General features: G+C 33.8%; 1 protein-coding gene across 2 annotated transcripts in view; it reads right to left on the bottom strand.

Annotated features, from left to right (window-relative positions):
• Positions 1-12,203, bottom strand: part of LOC111420766 (leucine-rich repeat-containing protein 15) — a 173,223-nt gene that overhangs the window by 26,474 nt on the left and 134,546 nt on the right. For both annotated transcript variants that reach the window (XM_023053813.2, XM_023053806.2), the window contains exons 3-6: positions 11,687-11,966; positions 10,672-10,894; positions 4,646-4,782; positions 4,407-4,559 (exon numbers count right to left, since the gene is read on the bottom strand). In XM_023053813.2, coding sequence (XP_022909581.1) covers positions 4,407-4,559; positions 4,646-4,782; positions 10,672-10,894; positions 11,687-11,966 — 793 coding nt within the window. The remainder of the gene's footprint in view (positions 1-4,406; positions 4,560-4,645; positions 4,783-10,671; positions 10,895-11,686; positions 11,967-12,203) is intronic.

The raw sequence follows: 12,203 nt of genomic DNA, 5'->3' as shown, positions 1-12,203 counted from the left end.
AACGTGTACGAAGTAGCCCCACCTTCCCCTACACTCATTACAATTAACACGATTGATGACATTAGATTTGTACATCACGGGATCTTTATCTTTGATGCTACTATAACAACAACATATCCTGTAAGGGTAGTAATCAACTATTTTTCTATCAGGTGGTAGATGCGGTCCAATTATTTTTTTAATTTTATCATACATCTTTGGGATTTTCATAATTTTACTAAATTTAGATTGTCTGGTAGGTGGTATATCAAAAATACTCTTAACAGTTGGTTGAGAGATGTTATTGGAAGAAGAGAAAAGAATCTTGTTAACTAAGTGCTTAGGAAAACTGTTGCCAATAAAAATCCTTTTTAGCTTTAACAGTGCGTTGTATTGAAACCCGTCATCACAAATTCTTAGTACTGTATTCTTCATACCACGTAAGGTATTAATTTTATGGTTAAATGAATGTGAGGAGAAATAGTTTATGTAACGTCCCGAATATGTCGGTTTGATGTACCAATCACAAATCACAGAATTATTCTCACGTATGACTTTACAATTGAGAAAAGGGACCCAGCTATCAGTTTCAGTTTCCACAGTGACAGTGATCAAGAAGGTAGTCAACACGATCACTAGGAACGCTGGTGATAATGTCATCAACAAACTTCTTTATAAACGGTAACTGAAAATCCAATTTGTGAATCACATCTAAAACAAAATCCATTACCATCAGCGCCAAGATGGGGCTAATAGGAGACCCATAGGAGTACCAAACTTCTGAACATAAATCTGATCTTGAAACGAAAAGTAAGTATTATCAAAAACAAACTTTAAAAGTATACAAAAGGTTTCCAAATTAAAACTGCAATGATCATCAATTAAATTCCACTTGTCTTTCACAATATTAAGGACCAAATCCAGTGGGATGTTCGTAAAAAGACTTATTACGTCAAGTGAAACGACAATAAAGTTCTTAGGGATGTGACAGTCTTTTATTTGACTGACAAAATCGAAGGTGTCTTTTATATTGTAAGATGTAGCATTACTTAACCTTTAGCGGGCCGGGATTTTAGGTAACATATTGTCTGAAGAAAATCGATACAAAATGTACTTCATATGATATATTTATCATATACTAAGTACTGAAAACATACACCACCACTTAAGTGGTGGTCCCGGTCCTCTAAAGGTTAAGGCAGTGGTTAGCATGTCAGATAAGAACTTTGACAGGTTATACACGGTTGAACCACAAGCTGATATAATGGGTCTTAATGGAGTATTGGGTTTATGGACCTTAGGAAGGAAGTATGCTTTACATAAGACTGAATGTTTGGTACATATAAGTTTGTGTTCATGTTCATTTATGGATTTTTCATCATAAAGTTTTTTAATTAAATTATTTAAATTTCTTTGTATTGTAATTTCTTTGTTATTAGAAAAGCTGTTGACCTTTCTCAGTAAAGTTTGATTTCTGGTGTCCAACAGAGACGCTGTCCTCTTCAAGCCATCATTAGGATTAGTTCACATAGGAGTGATTTTAAAACGAAAAAAACTCACTGTGCTTTGGCCAGTCATATGATAAACTGTAACCATACTTTTGATTTTGATAATGTGTCGATAGTTGATTGTGATCCTAATTATTACGGTAGATTATTTTTGGAAATGTACCACATTAATATCACTGATGATAATACGGTCAATTTTAAAACAGATACAAATAATTTAAGTAGTTTTTACTCGTATTTATTTCATTGGGAAAAGGGGAGAAGGGAAAGAGTATTAAGTGACAACACCAACGTTAGTGATTCATTAATTTTTTAAATTAAAAAATTAAAATTTAAAATATGTTTTTCGACAGTATCGTTGTGATTTTGTCTATCGCGCAGTCTTTAAAAATAAAAATATATTTTTAAGAACTGGTTTCTTCGCCATGTTCAGTCATCATAAAATTTTTACTTTTGTAACGTCAGTTATTTTAGTTTGTATTTTAAGTGTCCTAATTTTAATTTATTAATTCGAGTCACCCTTTTTGGGTGTTAATGATGCTATGTTTCTTGGTGGACCGTTGAAATGTTCCGCTATCGTGCCGCTTATCAACTAACCTGTAAGTTTCTTCCTTTTTATGTAAGCCATTGATGGTTTGAGTGTTAATTTTGATACATTTGTTCACAGTTTTTTGCCTGTAGAAGAAACAATTTGTTTCGAAATATAGCAAAGAAAAATTTAGTTTTCTTTTTTTCTTATACCGATCGCTACACCCAATAACCTTATCATAGATTACAAATATGTCAAAATTGACATTCTTAACCGGAAGTTGACCATAACTTCATTAATATTGAAGATAAATATGTCGTGTTTGCACTCATTTTAAAGGATTTTTGATGAAGATTACAAATATGTCAAAAGTGAGGTTGACATTTTAAACCTGAAGTTAATTATCATGTAATAGAAGTTTTATAACTGAAGTTAATCTAGTCTTAGTCACTTTTCCGCACTTTCTTTATATTTTTAACGTGTTTTTTGGGTCATTTCACATTGATTAAAAAAAGTCGTCAATTTTTAAGCCACATGATGATTCTTGATTTTTTCCGAAGTTTCTTAATATTTCTTTCGTTAAAAAAGAGCGTTCTTAAATTTTAATCTGTAAACTTGTAACACTTCGTCCTTAATTTCATTTTACAACTTTTCAAATTTTAATTTTGTAAATTAGTAACTAATAATCTGATTTCGACATTGATATATGATGTTTTTTAACAAAACAAAAAGAAATATTAAGAAACTTGTTTGTAAAATGGATAAGATGACAGATGTTAATTTATTTGTAGAGTCACTGAAGATGGCCAAGGGTCGCAACTGGTTAGACTTGAATTCTATATAAAATAAAAACCAGTTTAAAAGTACAAAATCAAACTCTAGATTATTTTCTTCAAAAATTTTTACACAAATCGTCATCATTTTGTCTCTAGTTTTAGTGATCAAATTTATGATAATAAAGTTATTATTATTATTATTTGTCGCTTAGTCAAGTGATGCAGAACGCGGTCCAAATAGTGTTGATTATTATGATAATTCTTATAATAAAAATTCAGCCACTGAATATTTTTTTTAAACATCGATGTATCGGTATAATACGTCGATGTTTTCGACATCGATGTTTCACTTTTGGAAAACATCGATGTTCTAATATCGATGTTTTTATGAGCGATGTTGCATCCCTAGGCATATTCAAAGGTCTTTTCAACACAAACACAATCACAACAAACTAACTCTTTAAAATCGATGCCCTGTTTGACAAAGAGCGCGACAGCACCACCCTGCGCATTAGTTCTAGAATAAGAGGCGCCATACAGATAAGAATGAAGCGGCAGATGAGTTAGCACGAGAAGGCAGCACTAAAGCGTTTGTGGGGCCGCAAGTGCAGCAGTTGGTATATCATTTGCAATGGCCAAACATAGGAGAGACTAAGACATAAGAGAGACTTCGCCTACTGTGGACCAGTTCTCCTGGAATGAGACATGCTAAGTTGTTTATTAACATCGCTACTGTCAAACGCGGGAATATTTTAGGAGTTGCTCTTCAGAAAGATTTTGGTTTTCGTGCGTACAACATTTAGCTCTCATGAGTTGACTACATGAGTTTTTTTTTTTGAAGTTGAACTGCGAACAAGCTTTTTCTAGCTCGTAACATGCGAGAAACTTTGCGAAAGTTCTATAATTACTTTACAAAGTATAACTCAAAATTATTTTATTTCTGTTGGGGCAAAAAGAAAATAATGTTTTGCCCATTGGTATAGACGTATCGCACTGAATGATTCAAATTCTGTTAACCCTTTCTGAATATAGAGGTTGTCATGTAAATAAAAATTATCTAATCTTTTTATTTGAACTGAAAAAAAATTTTAATTCGGTTTCTTTAAGTTCAACCGCTTGTTATTCATTGCGCTTATGAATGTATTCGAGTTGACATTTACCTCTAAATCAATGACATTTGTACTATAATTAGAATAGCATAGCGAATAATGCACTAGAAATTGTTGTCCAATAGACACGCATACTCTAAGACCTTATTTCATATCCATCTTCTGTGCTCTATTACTTAAATTGATTGAATTACAAATCAAATCAGGAGGCAAAATATACCGTTACCTCACTACGGAGATATATATCTAACCATACATTCACTCAACAGTAATACAGGAGTACTCCAATGAATTAAATTCAAACAGTTCTACACTACAAAATATCGCTACCTTCCGATTGCGAACTCGATATCGGAGACTCCGCAAATTAAAGGAATTCATAATTGAATTCTCAGCGAATGTTCCTAATTACCTACCACTATAATAACGTTTGAATCGAATTTTCGAAGTCTCAACCACCACACTATATTTTAAAGAAATTGAATTTAATTAAGTTACTACTAACCTTCCAATCCAGAAAATGCTTCGGGATCGATATTTTCAATGTTATTACCCTCCAGTTCGAGCGAGTTGAGAAGGGTTAAATGAGAGAAAACTCTAGCGGGCACAACTCGTAGTTTATTATGGGCTAAACCCAACGAATCCAAATTTCGTAGACCTGCGTATAAAAAGAGCGAGAAAAGAATAAGAGAATATATGGACACGCACTAAGTAGGTTTCGTAATAAAGTACTAGCGGGTTTACCTTCGAAATCACCTTCTCGGATTTCTCCAATCTTGTTCTCTTGCATCTCTAGTTTTTTTAACATGTCCAGAATGGCGAGAGCTTTTTGTGGAACTGCTGTTAAACCATTACCACCTAAATTCAATCGTTTTAGTTTCCTAAAAAAGAAAAAAATAATTAAACTAAAACAAATATAATTGGTGAAAATTTATGAATATTTGCAAAATAATATTGGAAAAAGAAATTAATTGAAATAAATGTAGAAATGTTGGCAGACTGTATTCTGATGTATCGATCGCATCGTTGGTGGATGGCATAAATGCTTTCGTCTGCAAACGCACTGAATAATTGACGGCGTCATTTGAGCTTTCGAAATTGGCCTCTGAATTATTCAACAAGGAGCCTGTTGCTGAAAAACTACTACGGCGAATTGGTTGTGCACGTACCAGCGTTTTCAGCGTTACGTCAAAATCAAATTGCAGCCCAGGACCAAAGTAAACGCGACGCGATTACAATTGGGGTTTCAAATAGGTTTATCCTAAAATTTCGAATTCCATTCTTTTTATTGATTACGACACACGAACGTTTCCAAACGATTTTACACTGACTTGTTCAGTAAATTAATTTTTGAATCTGCGTTTTGTTTGCTCTCCTCGACCTCTACTACAGTTGTTTACGTAAATTGTGGCCTAGTTATACACAATAGTTAGATTGATACATAATTAAACTACCAAACATTTAAATTACAAATTTATTTCGTGAAATGATTATTAAAGAAAAAAATGGTTCACATGTTTGTAATCTAAAGTTTAATAAGATCACAAAATTTCCGGAGTGGGATTCCTTCTCACAAAGAGCGAGATCGTCAGTTCAATAAAATGTTATTGCTGAAATGATAGGAAAGAGATTATTTTAATTCTCTTTTTTCTTTATCTTACAAAGAAAAATTTCCTCTTACAGACGAAATGTCGATTTACTGAATAACATTAACATACGGAGTATGTCCCTTCAATTACAGATTTTAAGGTTGTTGCCATAACACTCGATACTTAGTACTATACAGATGCGACATATCTTTTGGGGCACTCATGCATATTTTTGCTTTTAATATACTAGTCCCGATAACATTAATTTGATGTTATGTATAACTCCAGTATCTACAAGATAGACTACACAGATCAAAATCTCTCTTTACTGTAATTGCTTACAACGAGGAAATTTAATAAAGATTAAATGTCATGTAATAAAATACAATATAAAGGTGTGTCAAATGTCTGGAATATAGCCAAAACTTCGCCATTTGTGGTTTTAAAGAAAAACTTAAACGCCTCAATTGCTGAAAGAGACTAGATATTGTTGGCAGAAGACTAAGTACTACTAATGAAAGACTAGATGTTGCTAATGAAGCAGATTCTTCTTACAGAAGACTGCACACTACTACCAAAAGACAAAATACTGTTGGTAGAAGACTAGATATTGCTGCAAAAGACTAGATATTCCTGGCAGAAGACTAAGTATTGCTAGTGAAAAACTAGATATTGCATATGAAGCACATCCTTCTTACAGAAGACTACACACTACTACTAAAAATCAAATACTTTTAGCAGAAGACTTAATTTTACTGTCAGAACACCAAATTATGTTGTCAGAAGTTACTATTGCTAATGGTACAAATCCCGTTTAAATTTCTGTCCAATACTTGTTAAAATTGCATCCTTCGCTTCCCGATTTCTATGTTCATTAGATTTGATATTCCAAAGAATTGAATTTTCTTCATACACTTCAATTAATTCCAATATTTCTTCTTGGGACCATTTGCTTTTAGGTGTTATCTTTAAACGTGTTATATTGAGAAAACTCGCAGCTACTCGCAGCAAAATTCGAACCGTGTTCGTTTTTTGACAGTTACTCTCACGTTACTCATAAATTGTGCGTGTCCACTTGAGTTCAAATCTCAACGTGTTTACTCTCCGAGAGTTTGTGGGGACTCTCTGATAGTTACTCTCAGATACGTGTCTACCAGAAAATATACTCTCGATAGCTTCTCTCGAGAGCATTTCTCGCAAGTGGACACTTAGGTTAAGAAAAAAATCGAGAAAAATGCTTTTTCTGAAAATATTATTCCAGCAAATTACAATCAAAGTATGCGCCGAAATAACGCCGTTGACAGATTTAAATGTCAAAAAACTGACAGTTTAAGCAAATATGGCGCAATTAAGCGAACGACAAAGAATCCAAATATTAAGGACGAAGGGGTACGGTGATAGAAAACGCACTCAAACTGAAGTTTGCATACTGTTCAATAATATTTACCAGGATACACAAATTACACAATCCACAGTAAAAACCTTCCAAAAAGTGGACGACCGATGACAGCTACCAATGACGAAACTATATTAAATGTGTGTTACCGTACCCATACATCATTAATTTTTCATAATTGTTGAAACTGTCATTTTTTGACATTTAAAGCTGTCAACGGCGTTATTTCGGCGCCTACTTTGATTGTAATTTGCTGAAATAATATTTTCAAAAAATGCATATTTTCTCGATTTTTTTCTTATACAACCTCTATCATCCTCTATCAAAATATGCAAGAAAAACATATGCATCCCATTTAAAATAACAATGTTGGTTGCCATAGTAACGAAACAAAAAAATTACAAACAAGCAAATATCGCCAAAAAATGCGCCACGATTAATAAAGAAACTTTTATTTGAAACAGTTTTCTTTAAAACTACAAATGGCAAAGTTATTGGCTATATTCCAGACGTTTGACACACCCTGTATAGTGGCATACTGTCGAGGAAAATACCAAACATATTTGACAGTGTTGGGCGTTTGTATCGATATAGAATGAAATCTCGGCGGTGTATTATCTTTTGAAATGTGATGTATGCATTATGCATAGACTTTTGATTTGGCATAACCCGAAACTAATGCGATGCGTCATATGTTCTTGTAAAAGCCGTAAATGACTATGATTAGCTATTATTGGAAATTGTGTTGCTATGTATGTATATTGAGCAACATGGAGTACTTGTCTCTGGTTTGTTCATTGTCTCAATCATAAAATCGATGCAAAATCGGTTGCGCAATGACCTATGGTCTAGCGACGTCGTCAGTTTCTGAACGTAAGTGATGTAGAAGAACCCCGTGAAATAATGGCATTGGAGGAAACCCCAATTCCCAATCAGTTTAGCGAGGACGCGAATACACGGAGATTATCAGTGCGGGCAGTATCTGTGCAAATGTCGGATGTAGCAATAAAAACACTTTGATGGCGGTTGCTTTTCTAGCAGTTGGGTCGAGCACTTGAGTGACGGGGTAAGCTTGCTGGCATTCTGTCATAATGTCGCTTCCCCGTCAAGCATTTAGTTCACAATAAGAAAATATTTTTCTAGACGAGGAGATGTCGATAAAGGCGAGTTAGTTTCTCTAAAAGTACTATGAGCTTTGTTATATTCAACAGGTTAACTTTTGATTATTCCATGATCATGATGGACTCACTACTGCTGCGCACTACTGAAACATTTTCCGCACGTGAAGGCAACTCCATAACTTGAAATACGAAGAATGCTTGACAATTCCTTATGAGACGGTGAACATTACTAAATTATGTAGTTAGATTCGGTGCAGTCAAGGTGTTACACAAAATGGTTAATATAATCAATTTCCTGCATTTTTTGCATTTTTTTACGAAGGCGTTTGAGTCCAAGTTCGCAACATCAGCAGTTCAAGTCAAACATGTATTGTGAAATTAAAGAACAAAAATTTTAAAAATTGTGTCTTAAGAATGAATTGAGATATAATGATGAAAGAATTTTTATAAAGATTTTTTAATCCATAAGATCGTTGTCTTTTAAATCTAATTCTGGATACTAGAATGTTATAGATCTAACAATGGAAATTTAATAAAGTATATCTTAAGAACGAATTGAAATATCATAGTGAAGTAAAGAACATTTCAAACCAAATCTAATGCAACCTTAGGAACCGTAGGAACAATAGACTATTGTTCCTACTAAGGTCTGCCTCTGAAATATCTCTTGAAAAGTGGACTGCCAGCTGTCACTCAATCTTTTTTGATCTCTGTCTGGTGGTTTACGATTGCATTAAGAACTCCGAACATTATTACCTTATCGCTATTGTGAGGCGTACCGTAAAATGTACGGCTTTTTGGGTGGTTTTGGGCATCAGGTGTATATAGGAGCATAAGTGTTTATTAGGTGGGTTGTAACCTTGTTCATTTTTACAGTAATCTTCAGAATTCTATCGTTTGTATAGAGTATGTCTTGAATATTTTGTAAATACTTGTTTTGATTTATTAAACGTGCCTATGAATGCTGAAAAATTGTAACTTTAAGAGGAGTTTAAAAAAAGCAATTTAAAGCTGGTTTAATGAAGATGTTAGTTCTACAGGTTCTTCCGTGACTCGACCGACAAAATTATACCATATATTCCGGGGGTCATTACGATAAAAAAATGGTATATCACTTGTAGATGAATTCCTCTTTATTTCGGAGATATCGAAGGAATTAAAAAAGTGATAGTTAGTCTTGACGATTTAACGTTTGATAAATTAATGATGTTTATGCTGTCTGAAGCAGTTTTAAATGCAGTTGAGCAAAGTCCTTCTACCAGTATTCGTAGAATATCCCATACAACGGGAATTGCTAAAACCAACGTATGGAGAATTCTGCACTATGATGGACTTTATCTCTATCATTTATACAAAGTCCAGCATTTACTTCCTGCGTTACAGATGAGGCCTAGTTTACAAGGAATAGTATTAACAACACACGTAATTCTCACATCTGGACGGATCAAAACCCATATGAAGCAATCAATATCGTTTTTCCGTCAACGTGTGGTGCGGCTTGTTAAACAATCAACTTGTTGGGCCTCATTTTTTTGAAAGACGTTTTAGTGCAGAAACTTACCTTCATTTTTTAGAAGAAGAATTGCCGAATTACATAAAAAATAGTCCTCTAGAAGCTTGTCGTGGCATGTGGTTCCAGCAAGATGGGGCACCATCACATTTTGGGAGACAAGTCACGGTATTTCTTAATCAAAATTTTCTGGAAAGGTGCATAGGACGAGGTGGTCCTGCACATTGGCCAGCTCGGTCAGCTGACATGTCGCCTCTAGATTATTTTCTTTGGGGTTGCCTCAAATCTAGTACGTATAGTAGTAATGGTAAACCGGAGACACGCGAAGAGTTGATTGAGAGGATAGTTGAAGCTACTAATTCGCCAAAGAAATTAACTAGCAACATTCTATAACACGAAGGATAGCTGCATATTTAGAAAATAAATTTTCTTTTCATTTTGTTCTTTTTCATTTTTATTTCGATATCTCTGAAACAAAGAGGAATTCACCTATAGGTGATATACCATTTTTTGATCGTAATGACCTCGGGAATATATGGTATAAGTTTGTCGGTCGAGTCACGGAACACCCTGTATAATAACGATTTTATAAAATCAACTCGGCACCTTCATTCGCATTTTAACAACAGAAATGTAGAATCATGATATGTATATCAGAAATGTGTAGGTAATAAAATCAATAAATAAAGATAACAAATAGAAAGCTTTTGTATCTTTACTTAAAACTACAATTTATTTCCCACACTTAAATTACAATTACCCAAACCCCACTTAACACCTAATTTGATTCTGGTAATTAACCAAAATAAATCACGGCTCCGATAGGAACACAGATTTTCCTCATAATCGTTTTCCGATTCGCTTCGCTTTTCGACCCATCTTCGATGAAAATTTATGGACGTTGAAAAAGTCAATAAATCCTACGCCTTTAAAAAGTACTGGACTCTTTGCTTCGATTCTAAAGGCGGGGTAGCGATTAATTTTTAACGCTAAGCTGACGTCTGAATAATTCATTACGCAACCGACAAAGAACTTTGTGTCTATTTATACTCGAAACAATCAATAAAAAATGTGAAGGGAAATGAAATGTAATTATAATAAATCGTTATCGTTCGTGTAAGAAAAGAAATATGTTTTGAAATATTTATACTTACTTTTCGAGTCCAACAAAGGCCTCTTGGTCGACGTTAGTTATCTTATTTTCGTACAGCGTTAGTATTTCCAACGTATCTAGTCCTTCGAACGCTTTGGGATGTAAACTCGAAATCTTGTTATGATTCATGTTCAGGATAAGCAGTTGATGGAGGTTTTTGTACGCCGTCGATGGCACAGCACTTAGACTATTTTGGGAGACGTCCAGCTGTGTCAGCATTTTTCCTGAAAACCAACAGATAACAGTTCCAAAACGATACATCTTATCGCAAAAATTTCGAAACTACATTTTTGGCACAGCTAAAAATTATTTTAGAGTTTGCTTTTTGTGTAAAGATCGTTATTGTATTAAGTTTGGATCAAAGATAGAAGGTACGTGACTTGAACATGAGAAGTTTTGCTGTGTGGCCTTAGGTTGTCTAAAAAGGGAGGATCAAAGTTTATTGCACGGAGGCGGTAACAAACATTGGTCTTTGTCTCGAACTTGTACTAAATGCTTCACCTTGATTGAAGGGTTCAAGGAAAAATTTCGTGAGCAAAACATAAAAATGTTTCATAAAAAACTCTCAACATTTTTTTAATAGCGTGCGAATAAGTTTTTAATTGACATTATTTTAGTAGATTTAGTTTTTAATCGGATTACGTCAACATAATAAAATATTTTAAATTACGATCAATTAACTTTCATCGATTTGTTGGTACAATTTATTGATAAATTTCGGAATAGCTTTAAATATGAATATGGACCATTAATTTAGTGGTCGTTAAATTTACAAATATATTTCAAAACAAGTGCTGGAAGTGTCAATTTACTTAAAACAAATTTCCCGATAAATTATCATTAACTATTATATATTAAATACCAAGAATATTTAATCAGTAATTACGTCAAAAGCATTAACTATTCAGAATTTCACAAGTTTGTATCTAAGCGTTAATATCGATAATGTTTAATCCCCTTGGCTGAAATGAAGGGTGTCAATATCCAGATTTCGAGTAAGTTCTTGAAGTACTTACCTATCGAACTCAGAGATGCCTCTTCGACGACGGAGAGACTACTGTTGTGAATAGTCAGATGTCGTATATCAAGCCCGAGAAATACAAATCCGGGTAATTTCCTCAAGTTGTTATGCCTCAATTTCAAATAGAAAATTATGTAAGCCTTCCCTTTCAACACCGCCATGGCGTTCATAATGTGTTGTTGATCTGTAAATTCGCACAGAATATCCAATCCGTTCTTTTTCACAGAGCAGGAACACGGTGAAATTTCTTCTCGCGGAGGACATTGTTGCTGAACCTGAAACAATTTTTAAATGTTGTAATTATACATTATACCGGGTGATTTAGACCATCCGTACCAGGAATTTTTCTCAAAAATACGATTACCTAAGAAGTTGCAATAAAAAATATAATAATAAAATCGTATATGAAGAATCCAATGCACCAACTTTTATCACGCTAGTAAGACCGGAAGTTGGTGGTAATGACGTCAACTTAAAAATTTAAAGTTTTTTGCTTTACTCTTCTTAGATTT

Source organism: Onthophagus taurus, chromosome 2, assembly GCF_036711975.1.
Source record: "Onthophagus taurus isolate NC chromosome 2, IU_Otau_3.0, whole genome shotgun sequence".
Lineage (NCBI taxonomy): Eukaryota > Metazoa > Arthropoda > Insecta > Coleoptera > Scarabaeidae > Onthophagus > Onthophagus taurus.
The sequence above is the reverse complement of the archived record's forward strand: the minus strand, read 5'-3'. Positions and strand labels throughout refer to the sequence as shown.